Source organism: Pholcus phalangioides, unplaced genomic scaffold (assembly GCF_987345545.1).
Source record: "Pholcus phalangioides strain wild (caught in Gottingen) unplaced genomic scaffold, Ppha-v1.0 ptg000028l_1, whole genome shotgun sequence".
Classification (NCBI taxonomy): domain Eukaryota; kingdom Metazoa; phylum Arthropoda; class Arachnida; order Araneae; family Pholcidae; genus Pholcus; species Pholcus phalangioides.
This window is the reverse complement of record NW_028301618.1, coordinates 6531558-6555569: the sequence shown is the minus strand read 5'-3', so window position 1 is coordinate 6555569 and position 24012 is coordinate 6531558. Positions and strand designations below refer to the sequence as shown.

Sequence of the window (24012 nt, the reverse complement as noted above, 5' to 3'; positions counted from 1 at the left end):
AAGGGACTGACACAGAGGTTCCAAGCATGGCACCTATTGAAAATCATTGCAACAAATTCTTGCTATTTATGAGCAGGTACAAAAATCTGCCAGTGTATCAATGGCAGTAGGGCAATCAATCATCTGTTGTAAGATCTCCAATAAATGTCATACTTGGAACCTCTGCCCATCCTCTATTTGGCTCCTCCCTGCTTCTATGAACCACATATACTGCCACTAATATCGTTCAGTTTGGGGCGTGCTACCATCCCTTTCAATCGATAATATTGTCATATTGGGTACAGGAAGGTGTATGATCCCTCTGCAAGACAACAGCGAAAGTAGAAAAATGTGAGAACGTAAATGTGGTATAAACGAAACATTATTTCATCAGAATTAATCTGCAGACAGATTCTGTTGAATTTGACACACAGTTCCGATGTCTATAAAACAACGACAACCTTCACACATATCTCAAAATCGGACAGAAAATATTAAGGCTTGATTTGGCACACACACATACAACTTGTTGGAAACATGATTCGGCCAGCATGATCAATGGTATTTTTTCCTCGCACATTTCACTTGATCAAGTGGCTGCATAATCAAGAGCGATAGGAAGTTAATGGTAGAGACCACACTTCTTTCCAGCTTGGCTTACATTAACCTTTTGTAATTGGTCCGAATTAAGATAGAGGCACAAACATTACCATAATGCACCAGGAAAGTAATCTGGTCTATTTTTTTTTTAGCTGCTTGTATCTCTTTGCTCACGTCCCTAGAAACAAATCTTTTCCCCAGATCGACTATGTTACTGTCTTGTGCTGGCTATTTTTCACCACACGTACCATACTTTAACTTATGAACTTATTTAGTCCCGTCAACAAATTTTAATGTGTTGTATAAATGTGTCGATTAAACTTTAACTGCCAGAGGAGATTGCACCATAAAAAAAAATATTCATGCTTCATGCTATGTCTTGACCCATTGCCACAATGTGGTGATGTTTTACACATGTGCCATTATAGTGTTCAATTCACCTACAGGATGATAGTATATTCATGCATGATGTGTTAATGCTTGTCTGCCATTATGTGTTATTTCATTAGTTTCTCTACCTGTTATTCATTTCCTGACCGAGTTGAGGTATTGTTTTCCCGCTTCTCCTGCATAGCAGGAAACCTGACAATATTTATTTAAACTTTTAGCGTCTGAAATTACGGTAAATGGATTCCATCACTGTGAAAGTGACAAAAATCAGATTGTGACCCAATCGGGAAATAAATAACAGACACAAACCAATCAAACTGCTTAATCCACCCACAAAAAGGCAGTGTAAGGCAAGCAGAGAAGCACAAATGAAGACTATCATCTGAAGATGTGCACAGCTTGTGAAGATTAAATGTCGGGTAAAAAACCCCATAGACCATGTTGGCTGAGAGACGCAAATAGTCTTATATCCTTTATCATCTTGCCACGTTTTTGGAATCATTGTACAATGTAAAATTTTGATCATTTCTTGTTTTTTTGGTTTTTTTTTGCACTCAATAAGGCACACTTACGAATGATATACCATAATGCTAATGCTCCTGTTTTCGTTTCTCCACGGCCATGGTGAACTTCCATATCTGTGAGGCCAAGACATCTGGGACTTCCATTGCAGGGAAATGACCGCCCACAGGCATTCTCTCGTAGTGAACCAGATCCCGCAGTTGACTCGTTACGAAGGATTTCGGGAAAATAACGATCTCTTGGGGGAAAACTGTTACACCTGATGGCACTTTGACCGCAACACTTAGGGAGAAAAATAAAAGGAAAAAAAATTAATCTCTAATACCCTGCAAGCATATGATTAAGTTGCATATTACCTATAATAAACTGAACAAGTTTAAAGTCAGTCTATGTACCTTGGTGTCCGAAAAATTGAGAACCATAAGGAAGAACAGAATGATAAAACATAATGAAGACAAATGGAATTCCAGATGCATAATCCACACTGGTGCTTAACAGACTTACTGAAAGTTTTATGCAGGGTATGAAAAAAATCATGATTTTTTTGATTAAAATTAACTGACTGCTCATTAATTAAAATAAATCTTGAAAATCATTAATAATGCATATTTTCATATCACCTAACTGCTTTTCTCTCCTAATCGCTCAAATTTAATTAAGCATTAATGAATAAACAACAAACGAACTAGAAGCAAAAAAATACGAACACAAAAAAATCTGTTCTTATGTAACATGAGAGGTCATTGAGCCCAAATTAACTTCATAGATTAACATTTTTTAATAGAGAAAAGTGCTTTTATTCATGAGCCACCCACCTTAAAGTGAATGAGTGGTGGCAACTCAATATATCACACATATGATGAAGACATCTCAATTCACTCAATGTACAACTACAGGGCCATTCAGCGCATCAACTAAATAAAACAAATTCTATATTGACAAGACTGTTTCTTGCACAATTGGCGGATGCGTTTCCAACCTGCATGATGTTGCTTAATATATATTACACACTTTTATTCTTTCACACATTCAATGAGTTTTGGTAAAGAAAACGAGCAAACTCAAAATTTTAATATGAAAAGTTGAAAGCTCCAATGATACTGATGTTGGTACAAAATCTATTTTGAATTGGCAATTAGGGATTCAAGGCTTTATAGTGTTTTTAATCTGAGGAACTCTAGTGCCACATTATAATGCATGAAAATACTTAGTGCAGTTTAGCGCTAAGTGCTAAGTTCACTTCCCAATATTTTTCTGCAATGTGTTCTATGCACACAATCTAGAAATAGAGCAGCTTTTTTTCTGCACTGTATTGGGGGGATTAAGTTTTTAGACTTAAACTTAATCGCCCAATACAGTGAATACTAATCCCCCAATACTAAAACTATAGATGATGTTAGGGGTAAATGTAGATTTAATCACAAACATTACCACATAGCAGTAACATGCATACCGTACCAGGTTACGTTTACTTCAATATCATTGAGAAGTTATGCAAAAATAATAATTACATTTTTTGATTTAAATCAATGATTAAAAAAAAAATCAAGTGATTTAAATCGACATACCTTGGCTTTATGCCTGTAGATTTTAATCCGGTGATGGAGGAGAAGAATGAAACGAGAGTGCTTTACGCTAAGCATGAAAACAATAAAGCAAAAAGCCCATCTGAGATTCTATTTCCCATGGGATTTTTTGAGAATTTTGACACCTCTGTGATGTAAAAGAAATGCAATCAGCAGACTAGCAAACTACACTCAGTTCTGCTGGAGAGTGAGTAATAACAGGCAGATATGTAGGCAGTAATAAACGTTCTACAGACAAGCTAAAGGCCACAATACAATGGAATACATTGATATTGAATGACCGGAAACACCTTCCACATCGAAGGAATAACAACATGAATGTGCCTCTGGATCAGAGACTAATATCCTTACATAGGTGATTATAGTTATATACAATTTCCACAGTATAAAACAGGGCGAAAAAGTCAGCTTCAGCTCAAATAACTTGTGAACCGTTACTTATAGAAACAAACTTTCAATCAGAAAAGTATTGAAATGAAATACCAAAATTTTAGATAATAGAGGCTATATATATATATATATATATATTTCTATAAAAACAGAACACAATTCTGGTCTGCCGTCATAGGCCACTGAGCTGTGTCGGAAGTGTGCATATGTACAGAACAGTCTGAGGGGTGTGTCTAGTGTTGTGCTGCCATCTATTTTTATAACTATGAGTGAAGTATACTGGTTGAATATTTATAAGTCTGTTGCTTTCTGTGGTGAGAATTTTTAACGAGGAGATAGGCTCGCACTCGCCCTTAAATTTTTGAACCATAGGAAACCAACTTCAGCCGACCACCACTCTACCGTCAACCAGGTTTGAACCATAGTCCCATGATGCAAGTCCCTCACTATGAGATGATCAAAATATGATGTGCCTCGACAAGGCACATAATATTTTGAAGACGTACGTTTTTTAAGAATGATGCTCCTTCGAGACCACTTTCAAAAGCACAGTGCAAAATGTGTAGATTACAAGATCTGATGTGAATAAGGCAAGGTGAACCTGTTTTACTGCATTGTCCATCATTTTTTAAAGGGATTTGTTCACATTTTACTGTTCAATGCCAGTGTAATCATTTTTGACAAATGAAGCACTTCCATTTCTAGCTCTTTGTTGAGCATTGTAAATATTGTTTATGCCTGTTCATGCCTTAAAAATACAGAAGAAAACTGAATGCTATTGGGTACCATCAGAATCACCAAACCTAGAATAGGCCTATGTATCCAACTGCTTTGAAATGCAAACTGTTGTTTCACCTATTTGCACCGTAATTTTGAATAATGAATGTTAGTTACTGTCCAAGACCATGAAGTAATAAATACAAAATTATTTTTCCCATCCAGACAGAAGTTTTTAATGACTACTATACATGTTGAACCCTCAAACTAAGCAAATGAAAAATTAATCAACCAAATGGTCCACATACACACCCCCCCCCAAATAACCTTAAAAATGATAAAATTTCTGCTTTGGCAGAATCACTAATTGCATTCTTCAACATTTGTAATATTTGGAAATATATAAATCAATCAATTACACAAATTTTGTTGATAGGATTTGGTAAAAAAGTAGGAAAAGTAGGACAAAACCGAGAAAGTAGGACATTTTACTAAAAAGTAGGAAAAGTAGGATGAGTGGGAGCCCTGTGACTATTATCACACTAACTGGGGAATCCCACTTCGGTTGGTCAACAAATATTGATGCTCTGGGGGGGGGGGATTCACGTCTTTATGAGTCAGATGCAGAAGAACTGGACAGAAAGTGAAGAGAGCCATATGATGGTTCTTCAGAGAACTAATATTTTGTTTGAAGAGCAAGTCTAGTTAAGGCATTCTATAAAATAATGGTGGGGGGTGGCAATATTTCCATCAAGATGGACATGCTGATTTTTTAAAGACCACCCTATGTGATTTCTACTGAACCGGTAATGCTCTAGATTGCCTTGACTGAATTTATATTCGCTCCTTAGCCTTTTGTTTCGCACCACACTCAAAAGAGAGTCCTAACTTTCAAATAAGGGTGTTTAAAACCCGATATTGGCCAGTTTGCAAATTGGACAATTTTATTATAAATTGACTTGGTTAATGCCTGAATTTCAGGTTTTGGAATAGCCGGCTCATGAAGTTGTCAGAGATCCCTGGATAAAGTCAGATAACAAAAGACATGATTCGAGGTCATTGCCAAGTTGGTGTAATTTTTCATGATAATTATGTCCATCACGCACACACACACACACACAAAATAAAAGAAAAAAAATTCATTTAGACATAATATAGTGAAAAGCAACTAACTTTTGCAGAGGATCATGACCTATTATTCCTTTAGCATTCTCCTTGTAGAACCTAGTGCTTGAGACAATTGAATTTGTCGTCCAGTAGACCATGACGTTCGTAAGAAGCTCATCTAGGCTGAACTTCTCTGTGAGTTTCCCATCATTATAATCCATGTAGGTGCGATTTGTCCACGTAGAAAATTTTTCTAGTATGTATGCAGCGAGACCAGCAGGAGAATCTTGCAAAGCTGAGCCTAAAACACCATAAAAGACATTGGAATGTACAAAGGAAGTTGACAGGTTGCTGATTTGACATGTTTAAAATAAAGTATGCACATCTTGTGAGATGACATGTTCACATCATGTTCATTCACAAACTTGATGTCATGTGATGACAGAGTTTGTGAGAGATCCATCAATGTTTAAACGATGGGAAAAACTGATTCACAAAATAGGTTTTTATGTATATCCAGACATGTCAACATGCTTTGCCATGGGAGGGGAGGAGTAGCCCCCTTCCCTCTGGGACATCATAATCATAGTCTAATAAAAAAAGTTCAAAAATGTATTTTTCAAATTTTTTTAAAGTAATTCAACTGAATGTTAATTTAAATACAAAACCTCATAGCAAGGCCACAACTAGGATATTCGCCACCCCCTCCCCCACACTTCAAAATTTGATAATTTTATACTAATGTTCTTTGTTCTCTCCCACCTAAAACTGCTGCCCTTAGATTTTTTTGCACAGAGATGTTGCCTCCCCCCATCTAGTTCCAGTCTTGGAATCCAGGGGCTTAGGTCACATGAGCTCCCTTCTCCCCAAGAGACTTTTTGTGAAGTCACAGAGTACCTTCTGTTACCTTCAATCATTGGCAATAAAAGGTTCCGATCTGGCACTACCGGTGCAAATAAACCCGTGTCCAGGGGTGAGCTGCTCAGAATGCTGTTTTTAGCCCACAGAAATGGGCGATTTTGACTATGAAAACAATTTTTTGCATTTGGACATGGAGTAGCAAGGCAGGTATATCCAATACTGTCTTTCACCAGACATGGGGAGGGACCAACCACGAGTCCCACCGGAGGACAGATTTCACATATTCCTTATACTTCTCAGACTTTTCGAAGTCTGATATTAGACACTTTTTATTTGCCCTATCATCATGCTCTAATGTCAGTCTAAACCGCAAGTTTGTCATTCAGAATCAGGAGTGCCCATATGTTTGTCATTCACTTTCAAAGAGTGCCCATATGTAGGAGATATGCAGAGGAAAGGAAAGAGTGCCTATCTCCTATATACACACACCCACTGGAGCGCTGAATTTGATCACCGACCATTTTCAAGTCTAAGGTTGTCTTCTCTTGAACTCTCTCACATGTGCATATGAATTCATCGTTACGGTAAAGATCAATGGGATTAAAAAAAAAACGGAAATAAAGAGTAAAATACAGTAAGAAATCAAAAGAACAAATTTTTTTAAAAGGAAGATAATACACAATTTGGAGGAAAAAACAATTTCTGTATAGTATTGAGAATATCTCCCGTAGCTCTGTAGTTGAGTGTGGCGGTCCATAGAAACTACAGACAATTCATAGCAGTTGGCAACTCTATATATCATTCCCCTTATGCAAGAAACGTGAATGTGCAATTTTCACTTTTTTTTAAATCAGCTGGTTTGATCCTTATTTATCGTCCCTTATTTTGCTATGTTTTGCCAGAATGTGCATCCTCTATTGAAACACGTTACAAAACACATTTTAGTTAAATAATCCCCCATAGAGTAACATGGTAGAATAAACATTCACAAACATCAATTCCAAAGTTCTCCCCCACCCCCCAGAATTTACACATTCATGTTTCTGGTATAAGAAGGGACAATATATTAAAAAAAATGAAATAAAGAAAAATTAGAGACTTACCGACAGTGTCTGGTTTAGTCGACTGAATGTGCATGTAGCCACCTTCCTCAAAGAAAAATTCAAACGGTTTCCAGATGGGATAAACATTTGCTTGCTCTTCAACAGACATGAATAACGATGGAAATATGAATCCAGCTGTGTACTTCAGCCAGCCAATTTTGTCGAGAGCAAAGGGGACAATATTGCAATGAACACCTAAGATTCTTGTACAAGCAAAGGGAAAAAATAGAATAAAATATTTGTTAAGACTATTATACAATAATACGAGCATTAACATTTGTTTCGGCAATAATCACAATGACACTAAGCCATTAGAATTTCAGCTAACTCGTCACTATGAAAAAATTTGAGAAAGTGGAACACTATTTTTATGGCTCCAATTAAAAAAAGAGCTTGTTAACAGCATTGCCATATCATTGCTGTCACTCCGCTTAAGCAGTCATAATTTTTCGATAACTTGACGTGACGACTTATCGAGGTTTTACTGTATGATAATAAACCCATGTTTTGAAAATTTTCACAGCAGGGTTCGTAGCAAAATCTGCTTTACCATTTCTCCGATCAAAATTTTAAAAACGTCCATGATTGAAAGAGTGTACACTATATCACCTTCAGCCAAATCAAAGACTAATTGCTAGCAATTTTTTCCCTGACATATAAAATATTTTCCATCTTTCTCTGACTTTCCAGGTCACTAGGAACCCCTATAATAGGAATTTTCTTTCAATTTTGTGTCATCTCGAAATTTGGTCCATTTTCGAAACCATGTAACAAGTACAGTCGAACCCTGTTGTAATTGTAAAGCCACCATCTGTCCCAAAGAATTTTGGCGGTGTAACGAGTTCGGTGCTGTATCGGATCATGGTCAGAATACCATTTCGGAGAGGCTTCATTATATAAATTTGCACGTTTATTTAAACTATTGTATCTCAGTGTGTTATTAGTATTACTCACCAAATAAAATAACTTATTTTATAAGCATTCAATTTTAAGATGAGAAAGTTCTTAAAATTTTAAAAATGTACAATTACTTAAATATTTCTTGATGTAAAACTTAAGAGATACATATACAATTACCTCTGAAATTATTTAAATTCTGCATAAGTTTAGTGATGCATTTTATAAGTACAAAAACAAAATAAACAATGGCAGCATTGCTTTTTTAGCCTGTATTGGTTTGATAATCACAAATTTCCAATTTCTCAGATATTGTAAGAACAACATCTCCCGACATAATTTGAATGGAGCAAATCAAGGGAAATGATAGTACTCGAAATGTAATGATCAGCGAGTAAAAACATACACCATTGAAAAACTTCTCTTGGCAACCTTGAAAAAACTTGTGCAATACGCTCATTTTTTGCACTTCCCCCTATCAATAAATCTGTTTCTTTGAATATGTTAGTTTTTTTGGTTCTTACATGCATTCAGGTATTCAACATGCTTTCTAAGGCCCCCCCCCTCCCGACCACACCATTCTTTATTCTTCATGTCATTTGCTCTAAACTACTGACTGATAATAAAAGTGGAATGAAAAATGATAAATCGTCAACTCCTTTCAGAAAAAACAGGGAAAATGATGGAAGAAGAAATGTTATATGGAAATTTTCTTGGAGAATGACACATAGACTTTGTACACATCCAAACAACAGTTGGCATTATAACAAGTTTTTTTTACACTGCAATCCCTATATGGAAGATTCGTTCACTGAAAATTTATGGCGGTAAGCAGGGTTGGCACTACAATGGAGGGGGCGCTATAATGGGGGATCTGACTGTACTATTATACAGATACCAAATGGTCTTCCTTGAACCCCCATGAGAAAATCATGCAGATAAAGTGTTCCCAAAGTAGAGCGGGATTTAAATAACACACAATTTTTCTTTTTTGCAGGTAAGTAGTGCTACAGTAGGAAGAACAACACAATTTGTGTTAAGATTTGTATAAAGACAGACAGATGGTGCTACAGCATCAGTGGCAAACTTGAAAGAAAGGGATGTGTCGTGTGTAGTTGGAGAGCGGGCAGCCACAAGTTTTTTTTCTCTTGGTGTGTATTTTTGAATTGCAGTGTGTGTGTTTGAAATGAAATGATTGCGTGTCGTTGTGGGAAGTTTATCCTCAACCAAAAGAAGACCAAGGTGCCAATTCACATACTTGAAAAATCTGTAGTTTATCCCGTGATGACATACTTCATATCAAAGGAAACATGTCACCCAAATAAAAGAAAATATCCAGGGGTTTTTTTTTGGGATTGCAACGGGTGACCATATATAAATCCCATTTTCATGGGGCACATTTTTCGGGGTCCTGATTTATTTGGCAATAATTGGCAATTTCGCTTGCTTTTGGCATCTTATTTGGCAACAATTACTGATTTTTCATACTTGAAATCCTGAGATTCTCCTTATTTTTCCTGAAAAAACATGGTCAGCCTAGAATTGCAAAGACTAAAGGGATATTTTCTTCAGGGATCTTTCCATGAAGATATGAAAAATCAGAAGGCTCCTGGGTAAATCAGAAGCATTGCCACCTATGGACGACCAAACAAACCCTAAAGAGGAAATGGGGGCCAGTCAGAAATTCTGCTTGGAATTGTTGCGATTACGAGTCAGCCTGGTTCAGAAATTTTGTCTTGATACACGAGTCATTTGATCTTCAACCAAGAAGAGAGAGAGAGAGACCCCACTCCCAAACAAAACCTACATGTATACTCATTATGGTTAGATGAGATGCAGTGATACACGATATGAGAGAGAGAGAGAAGCAGAATCATCACAACATATTACAAGTATGATAAAAGTTTTGCTGAAGACTGAATACTACTAATTCACCATGAACATGCCTCTAATACACATTCTTTGGTGGAATTTCTAACGAATCCATACATGCTGGAATGAATGTTCTGGGTGTATGTGTGGTCCTTAATGTATTCATGGTGTCACAATTGTGCTTGTTTTGTGTTCTTGCTAGTGCTGCAAGCTGATGAACGATTGCATTCTGAATGTGTAGCATACTGCTAGGTGATTACCATATTGTCATTTGGTTTCAGTCCCTGAGAGTTGCATCCTGTGACCATGTATAATTATGGATACTACAAATAAAGTTAGTTCTGTCGTCATGCATGGTGTTTCTCAAAACGGCATGAATAAAAATATACCACTTAATTTGCCGACAGCATCAGTAAAACTCACCAGACAGTTTTCTAATAATCATAAGGCATTCATGTAGAACTAATCACTCTCATAAAATACTAAAACATTAGAGAAACTACAATCACAGCAGACACTAACCTTTTGGGGTATAGCTTTGCCATGCTGTAAGCGATAGCACTGCCCCAATCACCACCTTGGACATAGAACTTCTCGAATCCAAGACGGTCCATCAATTTAGAGAACACCCTTGCTGCTGATATCACAGAAAAACCTAGAAAACACGAATGCATGAGATAAAAACTTGTTTGCAAAAAAACATTTGGTGGTAGGATATAGCACGAATGTTGCTGCAAGAAGAAACGGTAACGAAAAATCAGAAAAATGAGATTTCTGACAGGAAGATTTTTAAGACAATTTAATAAGGCTGAAAAATCGGAAGCATTGACACCTACAGAAATGCATCGAAGCCATTTAGAGTTAAATGATCAGAAGAGATAAAAACGCCAAGGAAGACAAGTAAAAAGTTCCTCTTATGATCGTCAGCAACTGACCTTTATTTTTTGCCAATTCTTTGACAAGTAAAAAGTTCCTCTTATGATCGTCAGCAACTGACCTTTATTTTTTGCCAATTCTTTGACAAGTAAAAAGTTCCTCTTATGATCGTCAGCAACTGACCTTTATTTTTTGCCAATTCGATAACTAATGGGCCAAATACGATAGTTACATCCTGAGGCAAATATTGGAAATCATGAGATGATGAGTACAATCTTGAGAGAGCATTCTACGACCTGATTCGGCAGAACTCCTCTTGCTCTACTTCCTCCTCACCAGTGTCTTCCTGATAACTTCTACAACTTGGGGGTTGCCCTTCTTGGAGCTTGAGTTTCAGCCAGGTGCCTGGTTCTCACACCTTCACTAGACATCGTTTGTCAATACGCCTAATGTTTTCCATGCAAGAAAAACCTAAAACAGTTTGTTTCTTTTGCCTCTCTCATAACATGGAGATAATATACTTGACGAGGGATAAATATGAAAATGTCGTTATAACCGAGCTGATATATAATCAGCTCAGTTATAACGACACTTTGGCTGTAATGTCAATGATTGGTGGTGCGGGCCGATCCCTAAAGAGAATAATGATAATGAACCTAGCTTATAACACTGATGAAAATACCACAAACTCCGGATGTAACAAAACATTCATTGTTACTTTTGCTTTCATTTTTAATGGCGTTTTCCCAAGAAATTCCCAGAATTACAGATCACATTAGGGGAATGTCTATTGTTCTATTGATGCCTAATGTTGAAGAAAAAAAAGCTTATTATATGTTTGACACTCCAACTGGCTTCTCGTTAAAATGACCCTTATAAAGGATATTACCGTATTTACCATTATTTAGTCAATTCTGACTTTTTTCTTCATAAAAATATACAGCTTTCCTGATTTTTTCAACAAAGCTTATTTTTACTCCTAATTTTTACTAGAACCAGTGATGAAGGTATTGTATAATATGTAAATTACAATAAAATGAATATGACTGAGCATTCACTCGCTTATTTGCCATGTTAAATTTTTTTCTAACGCAAAGTACGTTTTCCAACTGTTGGACAGGATTTCTCACCAAGAGGGTTATTTAGGAGCAATATTTTGCTATTTCATCAACACATTTGGCAACATTTTTGGTAAAAATTAGTGACAGCTCATATTCACAACTACACAATTTCCTGTACTTTCCTCGATCAAACATGGTTACCCCCTAACCATAATGAAATAACTTCATGCATAGTATTTGATTGCGACATATTACATTTTCCCTGAAAAAGGCATTGGAAAAGTTAATCTCAATTATAACTACAAAAATTTGCTGAATCTTTGATGCCATTACAGCTGAGTTTGACTAAGTTTGTCTGCTCACCAAGCACAAGGCTAGACAAATCCAGGTCACTCATATATAGCGACGGAAAAATAAATCTCATCTAAAATTCTCTTTGTGTAGTTACTGAATCAGAGTTCTATAGAGGAGAAACTAAATAATAATAACCACTTCCGCAAATCTTACCTGGTTGATGAGGAGCTTCAGAGAAACCATAACCAGGAATTGACGGGACAATGACTTCGAATACATATTTTCGGTCTTCAGAAGGCGAGGTCAGTAAAGGAATCAATTTTGTGAACTCAACAAAGGATCCTGGCCAGCCATGTATTAACATAATTGGCATCACATGAACCTAAGACACAAAATGAAGGTTACTAGTCGAATAACCGAATATTCAGCTAATGTTTTGGCCGAATATCAATTTCTTAAAATTCATCGCAATTATAAATAAAATTTTTGTTCTTAATTGAAAATAAAATTATTGGTAGTTTTTCAACTGATTGGCATTGAATTTTAATTATGCAGTTTATCATTTAAATAAATACCAAAAGACTGATAATTGAAAGATTATTTATCGACAAGCAAATTTAACGATATGATATATTGCAGGAGTGACCAACAGCTGCCCCCCCCCCCCGGAATTCTGTGCGGCTCGCGACAAGATGTAAAAACTATTATATTTGTGATATTACTATTGATTGACGAAATTATGTTCAACGTAGAAAAAATATATATATTTATGATTTGACAAAAACAATTTGTATTTTCAACACACAAACACAAAACCTCTTTAAACACACAGGTCACATGATTGATTTCAAAAACCTACTGTGGGAGTTATGGTCAGATTATCAAATTTTGAAATATCGAATTATTTATTTAATAGACTTTAAACTTTTTACAAAGTAACGTTCTCCACTCTGGTTAGAGCATGAACATTCATTATTTGCTAAAGGAATAGCAAGATGAAAAAGTTTTCTTAACAATAATTCATTAATTAATATTCATAATTATTATTTAACCAAATAAAAAGTTTAGTTAGTTAAGTGCTGTCAAAATAATCGTGGCGCCACCCACGACAATGCGTCTGACACCCCTCGAACAGGGAGAAGTTGGTCACCCGATATATATTGTATTTTAATATTTTTTTTACTTACAGAATCAATTTTAATTTTTAAACACTTGTTACAATTTTACATCTAATTAAGAGAATGTCAATCATTATTTACTCTCAACTAGTAATGCATCGTAAAATTTTTACTAATTTATTTGTATATAGAAACGTCCTCTCCACTTGTCAATACAAGATTCATCAAAAGACTGGTTATTTATGGAGATGAAGATTACAAGGAAGAAAATTCATCACTGCCCTCACGGGGACTCAAACCCCGGTCTCTCGCTTGCCGGACGAGTGCTCTACCATCTAAGCTATGGAAGCAGATAGAATATTTCAACCTTGGAGCGTATATATATGTTGACAATTCACGAGCTATTAGTTGATTGTTGACGCTGTCCATGTACGGTGCCTTTCAACATATATATACGCTCCAAGGTTGAAATATTCTATCTGCTTCCATAGCTTAGATGGTAGAGCACTCGTCCGGCAAGCGAGAGACCGGGGTTCGAGTCCCCGTGGGGGCAGTGATGAATTTTTTTCCTTGTAATCTTCATCTCCACAAATAACCAGTCTTTCGATGAATCTTGTAATTTACTTGTTTTTCCCTCTTCAGATGTTTTTCGCCTCTTTCAGTAGCTCAATATGTATCTTGTATTGGTACATTCTTCAGTTAGTTAACTCCCTAAAGTCATGCTCACTTCCACATTATTACAGTAGGATTCCATTTTCAGTTTCATGTTTTACTTATCCTAGAAATTCATCCTGACATGACCCTTTTCACAGAAGGGTATATATATACACCACACAATGAAATATAATCAGTAAATTTTTAATTTATGGGAAAAGTTCCAATTAATGATTCCTAAAAATTAGTTTGATGTACTTCGATTTACGCAGATATTCGGCCGAATACCTAAGCATTATTTGGCTGAATGGGATATTTAGCAAAAAGGCAGATACCAAATAGCAGCCAAATATTTGTTCCGTTTCTATATAAAAGTACAAAGCATTAATTATTTATTCCACCTCAGCACTCGTCAATAAAGCCCACGTGGAAAACAGTGTGATGTATTTTTTTAAAATTATAACTACAAATTTTCACACGTTTCATCTATTGAATCGACCAGGAGCGATACAGGATTGACCTTCGGAGAGGACACAAAATTTTCTTCCAGAGAAATTTGGGATTACCACACTTCAAAAAACATTAAAATTAGCAGAAATTGGTTAAAATACCAAAAAAAGTAAGGGTCCCTATGCCCCCCCCCCACCCTGTGCAGGGTATGCCAATTTAAATCAGCTTGATTTAAATCACTTTATTAAAAAAACACTGATTTAAATCAAAAAATTAAAATTTGTTTCTACATAACTTCAATGATATTGAAGTAAACTTCACCTGGTACGGTATGCATGTTACTGATATGTGGTAAAGTTCATGATTAAAATTATAGAAGATCGTTGGGGTAAATGTAGACTTGAACTTAATCCCCAGCTACAGTGAAGAAAGAAAGCTTCTCTATTTCCAGATTTTGTACATGGAAAAATTGCAGAAAAATATAGGGAATTGAGCTTGGCACTTAGCTCAACTTTTACCCAATTTTTGTTTATCTGTGAATTCCCAGAAAATACTTCAATAGATATTTTTCCTTATAAAAGAACCACTTCAAAGCATAAATATGCCGACATCAATATTTCCAGTTCTTTGCGACACCCCTGACAAAAGTTGGCGATGCCCTTAAGAGCCACTATGCACACATTAAGAAACACTGCCATAGAGTGATAGCACCTCCTTCCCTAAATCTGCACCTGGTTCATGAAATACACATGAATGAGTATATGGAAATATCCTTGGATACAAGATGCATACATACAGGGCCAGCCCTAGAAATTCTGCCACCTGAGAATAATAATTTGCCACCCTTGAGATATAAATTTACCCCTTAAAAATGATTTCAATGACTAAAAATCTGCAAGAGTTAAAGCACTGCCATAGCAAATCTGGCATAAAAATTGCTGCCCGCCTCATGCCTGGTGCTGGCTTCGCATATACACTACATACAAAGTTGTGCATCTTTACTCAACTATCCTCACACACCCCTTTTCTGAAACATTTAGATAAGTTTCAGGTGTATTGTTGTTGCGGAACAATATTCATACCAATCCTAAGGGAATAGCAGCATTGGCATTGAATTTTAGGGGATGTGCAAAGGATTAGGATCCAAATTACTCTTAAATCAACAATGCTCCCAGAATAAGCCATAAGCTGAAATAACACAAGATCACCCACAAATTCCAATAACCTTTGAGGTTATCAAACTCTTTAATGTTCGAAGATAAGCTGAAGATAGTCCAATTAACTTTCTAAGGGGATCAGATATTTCTTCTCAAAGACGATTCATCCAAGTTTTTACTACTTTGTTTTTTTCCTCCCAGCCCTCCTGTGCTAACAACTTATTCGTCTTTTTTGTTCTTGCTTCTAACGAGAGCTTTCATCTTCTTCCCTGCAATTCACAAAAGCGTCTATAAAAAGTATCCATATTACCCATCTGGGCTGTCTTTGGCCGTTTTTTCGAGTGTTAAAAGGATGCATTTCTTGAGGTTCTTGTGGTAGACGGGAAAAATAATGGCTCATTCCAGAAGTGAAGTAAGTCCTATAAGCTAAAAAATAGTCAACATTTAGAAGGGTCTACTTCAATGTTTCTCAACCCACAGCCTCCCTCTGGATCACATTTTACACTTTTGCTGCCCCCCCCCCACCCTTGCCCAACAGCGAGACTCTCTTTCTACTTGTCAAATTGAATTTAATGAAAACTTAATTCATAATGAACAAACATTTTGAGCACAAAATTATAATATATGTATGGTATCTTTTGTGATGTACTTCATTTTCTGGGGCCAGTTCTAAATGAATCACCCTGTACGTCTATTACGCACGTGCTGTCCAGAGAAATCAGATTATCAAATTGTAAAAGATTGTACCATATCATGGCATAAAAATTTAACAGTGCATATCAGTGTTTTTAAAAGTGGACAATATCCCCACCTGGAGGGCGACAGAATGGTCTGGGAGGGGGGGGGGATCGATAGAAGCTATAGGATTAGTACAGGATCCTATGGATGGGCTTATGTCTGGGGCTATGAGAGAGAGAGATATTTTTTGAAGGGGCAGGCAGAACAAGAAGTTTGGGAACTATGGTGCATATAAGAAACACAAGTCCGAATACAGAATTGAAAAATTTCATACCTTTTCTCCGGGTTTAAGTTTTGGCTTCTCCTGAATGAAGTGAACATTTAGACCCTCGATTTGGGTAGTGAAATGCGCGAATTTGTTCAGCGCTTTCTCCTGAGCCCGCCAGTCATACTTGGTAGTCCAATGGTCAACAACCTTTTTCAAATAGTTGGCATTGAAGCCATAGTGAAATGCGACATCGTCTAGGGGTTCAACATAACGGGTGTTTTTGAGACGCACTTTCAAATCTGTGAGAACAGACTCTTCGACTTTGATCTGGAATGTATTTATTTCTGTCTTGTCTTTTGGAAAGTCATCAGCTGAAAACAAAGCAAAAGATAAAACATTACTGTGCATCAACAACGTAGCAATTGTTCGTCTCAATAGCAGAGAGTTTATAGGAGGGAGAATAGCTTGATGTGAACCGAAAACAATTTAGGCACCAGCCAAAATTTTAAGGGGTCAATAACTTTTTTCCCTTGAGGGAAAACAGTCCAAATCTTATCACAGACTTGGTGACAAATTTTTTAGCTATGACAGCTATATATTCTCTATATACTGGGAGCATTGAAGAAGTGACAAACCATTATAAAGGCATATGCACATCTGAAACGCATTGTTGGGGAACCACGGTAACCAAAGCAAATATTCCAAAAGTCATTATTCATGCCCAAGAACTACTATTGCCCAACAGTTTTTTTGCCCATTTTTGACATTTTCCCAGTTATGATGAACTTTTATAAAGTAGTCTATCATTCAAGTCGGGTGCCATTTGGTATAAATGCAAAATTTGGCGATGATCGGTCTAAAATTATAGATTTGTATAGAGAACACACACACAGAGAGAAAATCCATTTTACATATCTAGATAGACACGCTGACAAAAATATAAAAAAATTTTGCATTATCTTTAGGTTCTAATTCGGTAATAACAGGTACCTATAAAATTTTAGGTGCCAGTTTCAATTTTTTAGAGACACCATGGCAGGGCCGTCTTAAGAGCATCATGGGCCACCGGGCCAAGTGATTTTTCTCAGGCATTATCAGGCAAATTCTATAAAATTTCAATCAGATCTCACTTTTGTGAGGCCCCTCTTATCTTGAGGTGCCCGGGTTGGCCCATGCCTTAAGACCATACTGCACTATGGCATCTGGCATCTATGATTCGCCAAGCTCTGGATGTATATGTGAGGATCTGTCCCTCCAACATACAGGGTTGTCATAAAATAACTTTACCGATATACGTTGTAAAAATCAAAGAATGCTAATTTAAGATACAGGCATTTCAAAGCATGTGCTTGAAAATGTAAAAGAAAATCTCCAGCTCTCACAGCTACAGTCACAGCAAGAAAATTTCAAATGGCAACACTCACTTTTATGCATTGCTGAGTGATCATTACAGTGAAAAGCCATGAATGCCATTGGGATGGTACCTGTAACAAGCGCTGGATGCAGACAAAGAAAAGAGGTCACTGAGGGGTTCGTGCTGTAACCCCCTGGTGGGGGACATTTTGCAGCTGTAAGGTGATCTGCATTGGTTATTTCCTCATATTTCTTTGTCTAGATCTAATTTTAGTGTTTATCATGCTACAGGTATCGTTCCAAAGCCATTCAGTTTTTTAGCGTGCCAATTACATTGCAATAAATAAAAGTAAGTGTTGCCATTTGATTTTTTAAAAATTTTGTTGCTGTGACTGCTAGAGATATGGCTCCGGTTTTCTCTTCAATCTCGAGAGCATACTTTGAAACACCTACATCTCAAACTTCACACGTATTGGTTGATTTTAAAGGCTCGTATATCAGCAAAGTTATTTTATGACCGCCCAGTATTCACGAGCAAGGAGTTCTGTGTATTATGTGTTTGAAGTGCTGCCATCTGTGAAATCAGAAGTGAAAGTAAAAAAAATGCCTGGATCTTAATAGGTAGTATGCTGAGGGCTGCGTACTGTTTGTGAAGCAACTTTTTTCTTTTACACGGAAGACCTGTAGACCTGGCTTGCGTTCTTGCCTCAAGGCAAAATACCATAATTAGCAAAAAAGCCAGTGTAGGTTGAAGACTGCAGCGAGATCTTTAGTGGGCTCAACATGATCCCTTTTGCTATAGAGACAGCTGGAAATTTTTTAGAATATTCAAGTAAAAACGTGCCTCCATTCCGACAATTTGATGTTTGTCGCTGAGAGGAGGCACACATAAAATCGCAAAGGAAAATCTGCTACTTACGATTAAGCAGTCGTTTACCCCGACCGAAATACTGATCTTCTATATCTGGAGGCTCAACGTCCACAAACAAATCCGGGAAAAAAACATACAGACATGCACTGGTGATGATACTCCATGCAACGATCAATAAAGAAAATGTTTTGGTCCCCATCAGTGCTCTGTAGAAGAGAAGAAACAAAAATTACTTCTATAAAGAAACACTGAAATAAAAATTTAAATATCAATGCGCTTGAATGATTAAAATATAGGATATAACCTGCGTCTATGTCGAAACACCAATTTGTAAAATGCAGATAATTATCACCTGAAAAATTTGGGGTTGGCTCTCTTACGATTACACTGGTAGAACCGGTACAGATGCAGTATAATCCACATCGCCAAAGCAGTATAATCAAGATTGCTAAGGATGCCATAAGTCGCCAAGGCCAGCATAATGGTGCTGGGTTGCCGAGTCTGGATACCCAGATAGACTTATGCCCTGATCGGTTCATTATTTCAAAGAGAGTCTGGGTTTTTATATTCATACACTGAGATTATTTATTTATACTATTATTTATAATATTATTGTTGGTTTCCGCTTCTGTTATGTTTTCTACGCTGGTGATTTTTTTTTTTTCGGCATCCACAATCAGTTACGGTTTTGGCAACTTTTCGCCGCGCTGTCAGACCTGTTTGACACTGAAAAAAAAAAGTCGCCAGGGGGATCTGGATTATACTGCATCTGTTCCGTAGAACCTCATTAGAAGAGAGGGTCACATCTTAGACACTGTGCTCATTTTCTGAATGTATGATGAATAGGGCTCAGATTTGACGATACGGCTCACCTGTTATGACATCACAGTCATATTGTTTCAGCTTCTGGGTTGCCATTATTATTTTTTTTGTTATTGGTTATTGTCTGGAGGTGACATCACCTTTATTCAGAGTTCGTTAGTAATAATAGGCTTTTGTATATAGCAGTACATTTGATTCAAATCCATTAGTATTTTAGAGCTTGTTTTGTTCGTTTATACGTTGTACAGCATTATACCTTTTCCCAGAATTTTATGTTGTTTTTCATGTTATGATGCCTCGTTTTCTCTCAGGTTGTAAACTTCATGTTTCTATATTGATTAATTTTTGACATTTTAGCCATTATAGTTTTAATCCCGCAAGTCGAGTTTTTACTAAACCCAGAGACGTTTTAACCACACCCAGAGAGTTTTCTTTGCTGACCATTGTATTGTTTAAAAGGGTCCAGGTTCTTATTATTTTCAATCTTGTATCTGGTTTAAGATGTTGTATTTTTAATCTTGGTCCCTTATTCAGTCTAAGAATGTTGTTTCGTTACTGTATACTTCATTTTTCAGCATCATTGTTTTTACCAGCCATAGCATTATTCCTTTTCGACATAACCGTTGCAAATTTTTTTCTTTCTCGGAAAGAAAGACATCGGAAAGCATGACTCTGCACTGGTTTCGGGCCAAACAAAAAAGGCGGAGTATACGTATAAGGAGCTGATTGTTTCTTTGGTGTGCGGTAGAAGGCTTGCAGTGATGCCATAATGCTTGCCAGATCGTCAAGAGACACATGACACCAGATGTTTATTGGATGTACAGCAGATTTGATAAAGTCCCATGCTCAATTCTATGTGCACATGCTTGCCGTACCTTCTGAAAATAAGCAAATAAAAACATTTTATAATGGCTGCATGAGATTTTGCTTTTGTCACGATAGCTCACGTGGGTTGCGGTGCAAGTGCTTCACTCACTGATCTGCCACCTTACGTGCACCCATAACTCTTCACCCGCAATTATGTCATTAAAAATGAATCCATTGTCATGAAGACTTACGTTATGCCACCTCCCAACCTGCAGCAGGGCCCTTCTATAGTGAATTTATAATGTTAAAATGTTAAAAAATGGAAATTGTTCCAGTGGGTGGCATGGCGTTTAGATACCCTTCAGAAAGTCACCAAACGTGATATCTTGGTTACGTTTGTTTCTCTGTGCTCGCAAGCTCTGATTGGATTTTGCTGTCTCGTTTGTCTACTCTAGGGGTTTTAATCTGCTTAGTGAAATATTAATAATGATGTCGTTATATTAACAATAACGCTGATGTGACACACAAAAAAAATTGTTTTTTTAAAATTCAAATGTGGTTTAGGCACAGCAAGTTGACAATAATAACGGCTCGTGAAGCTGGGCCCTGCTATCATTTATTGATTAAGAAATATTCCAATATGTTTACATTGTGGTAAGCCGCAGCATTTCTTTTATTAATTTTTATTATTTATATTCGGGGGTGAGGGATCATGACAAAATAAATACGAAATCACATCTATGGTTATAGCTGTAACAATTTTACTATGTTCCCCTCTTATGTCTCATTTACATATTCACATGCAGGTATGTCAGAGATTGGACAAAACGTTTTCTACTCTATTGCATTGTTGAACTTTGTCATTTCACTTTCATGATGCGGTGGTGCTGCTGCAGTATATTCTGCTTTCAGTCACTTTTCAACGCTGATTTTTTTCCTCATTGATCACAGTGTTAAACTGCTTCTGTTGAGCCGAGGCTTTGCAACAACTTTTAAAAATAATTAAATAAAACAGAATTTATTTTTCCGGTAAATTTGATATTGCTTTTCCGTGGTTTTTAAAAAAAATTTAAGAGTAACAGTGTACCGCCCATTCAATTTCATGGATGCCCTTTGGATTATTTCGATTTATAACATGGATTATTACTGTGCCATGGAGAAAGAAAGAAAAAGAAAAAACACACACAGGCGAGTGGTGTAAAAAGAACTTTTTTTTTTTACTTCCTTGACTTATGCATCGGGTTCCAACCCGAGGTCTTGGCACTCATAAGGGTAATTAAACTCTGTTTTCACTGCTCGTTGCATCCTCCATCAACTGGGCTAATAGCGCATGCTAGGCTGGATCTTAATTTAATTCATCAATTATTGAACACCTCCTTGTCACCAATGCGATCTCAGATTGGACACATAGAAGTGACGGTACTTCTTGCTCCGCCGTACACAGAGTAAACATCCAACTCCACATACGTATCCACAGGAATAAAAAAAAATTGCGGGATTAAAAATCATCCGGATTACACTGTAGCTGTTCCCGGTTTCATGGCACCCATATCCTGTGGTCGGCTGAAGTTGCTTTACCGCGGTTACCAACTTTTAGGCGCGAATGTGAGCCGATCTCCCCATTAAAAAGTCTTACTGCAGAGAGCAACAGGCCTACAACGGTACAATTATTCATTCATTACACTTCAATCACTATGAGTTGAGAAAAAATTCATAGTATAAAAAAATAATTGCAGACTGCAGTGCTACACATAACATTACACAGAAACAAACTTCGTGGGAGGTTCATTATACGTACACACACCATTACAACATGTACCAATTCGTTAGAGGTTCTGCAGGGGAATATGGACGAGGTGCATGTCTGGTTTAGTTGTAGTAGTGGCACCCACATCCTTCAAAAGGGCTCCTCCGTCAGACTTCCCATGGGCCCTTCTATAGTTAATTTATAGCGTGAAAAAGCAACAAAATGATGAGAATTGTCCCGGGCTCTGCCACGCCTGGTTTTACTGCCTGTGGGCTGTGCATAGTTTGCCGCTTTTCCAACTACTTTACTTAATTTCTTGACCGCTCATCCCCTCAAAATCGGCCGCACTGGACTACAGTCTTCTAAACTGACCGCCCCTCCCCCTTCCCACCTGTAAATTGACACCGGAAAAAGGGTGGCGCGTTGCATGGTTGCCAAAGCTAAAGTCGTGACACTTGAAATTTAAAAGCGTGAAAAGGGGGCGGCACTAGCGCCGGTAGTAGGCAATGAATAAAGAAAATTGCGATGATTTTCTTTAAACTACGCGGTGGTTGCAGCTTAGATAATAAGGATAATGCGACATTTATTTATTTAAAAAAATACTGCATATAAATTGGTATATTAAAATATGAAAACCTACATTTTCACGCTTTCCTTATCTCAGTTTTCTCAAGGGCAAGGTAAAAGGGAGTTACACATGAAATAGTAAACTGATAAACAAAAGTGCTGTTTTGTTCGAGACGGCCGTGACTCAACAAAACTTAGAATCACTAGTCCACTAATTTATACAAGGCTTTTGGCTACATGGCTAATCTTCTGCTCTTGCTCACAGATTTATTACCGTGACCATATTTTACGTACGGAAATAACACAAGGGATTTGTAGGAACACCGAACGTGTCCGACCGTCAGCGGCGCCAACATTCTTGCCCCAGAAATTGAACAATTATTGATATCTTTTATTACAACTGAAGCCGATATCCTCTGTTGGCACCGTCGGCAGTGAAAGTGACTTTGTTTCCGCAGATCACTGGTTCGAATTCCGCTCAAGTCTTAGAGGAGAAATATAGGTGATCAGCAACCGGACCCGCGTGACAGTGAGACGTCATGACAAACAAAAGGATAGATTGATTCATTTTTAATATTCGGGGATGAGGGGTAGGGCCATCTTAAGAACATCACGGACACCCCGGGTACAGTGATTTTTCTGAGGCCCTCATCTGGCTAGAAATACATTACCGTCGGAAAGTTTTGATAGATTTCATTTTTACGAAGCCACCTTCAGCATGAAAGGCCTCCGGACTGTGCCCGGGTAGGCCCATCCGTTAACCCCTGCGCTTACAAGAGAATTGGCAAGAAATTCGGATGCTATCTGTTTGACGAGTCGGCAATGAATATAGTACCCTTGTCCTAACCTAACCGCACGTAAGAAAAAGGAAAGTAAAAAAACACAAATAAAAAAAAAAAGAGTAAGAAAGTATAAAGATAAGGTGATAAAAATAATGCAGGTACAAATTTAGATTTCTTTTCACCCTCACCCTATCTGTTCTGTTTTGCTCTTATAAGAACAATACATCATATATATATATATATATATATATATAAGGAAAAAAATCACTATCAGAGTATACAAAAAGGGGGAAAAAATTGTAAGGTTGCAACAAAGCTTTGGGACGATCAGGAGAGAGAAAACTGAATTTATTCCACTGGCGTTTGGACGCAATGTTACGTCATTTGATCGTAAAGTTGTTAGCATAGCACTGAATTATGATGCATATGATGGGTGGGCGAATCTATGCGCGAGGCGCGCCGTCGCTCCCACTTGTAACATGA

General features: G+C 37.1%; 1 protein-coding gene and 1 non-coding gene across 2 annotated transcripts; one reads left to right on the top strand and one right to left on the bottom strand.

The window, feature by feature from the left end:
• Positions 1 to 1138: 1138 nt before the first annotated feature.
• Positions 1139 to 22941, bottom strand: LOC149067847 (epoxide hydrolase 1-like). Its single transcript, XM_089251996.1, has 8 exons — positions 22821 to 22941; positions 18853 to 19010; positions 16647 to 16951; positions 12469 to 12637; positions 10547 to 10679; positions 7256 to 7458; positions 5358 to 5592; positions 1139 to 1773 (listed from the first exon to the last, which is right to left on the bottom strand). The coding sequence occupies exons 2-8, from the start codon at positions 19001 to 19003 to the stop codon at positions 1560 to 1562; spliced, it is 1410 nt and encodes a 469-aa protein (XP_089108122.1). The 5' UTR covers positions 19004 to 19010; positions 22821 to 22941; the 3' UTR covers positions 1139 to 1559.
• On the top strand, positions 13855 to 13926 carry TRNAA-GGC (transfer RNA alanine (anticodon GGC)). The gene has a single exon. It is a non-coding gene; the product is annotated as a tRNA-Ala (tRNA).
• Positions 22942 to 24012: the final 1071 nt, after the last annotated feature.

Excerpts from the sequence above, each read along its gene's own strand:
- LOC149067847 (XM_089251996.1), bottom strand. The coding sequence starts at position 19,003 with ATGGGGACCAAAACATTTTCTTTATTGATCGTTGCATGGAGTATCATC. Across the intron at positions 12,638-16,646 it reads AACTTAAACCCGGAGAAAAG|GTTCATGTGATGCCAATTAT; the intron begins GTATGAAATTTT and ends TTTGTGTCTTAG. Across the intron at positions 5,593-7,255 it reads GACTAAACCAGACACTGTCG|GCTCAGCTTTGCAAGATTCT; the intron begins GTAAGTCTCTAA and ends ATGGTGTTTTAG.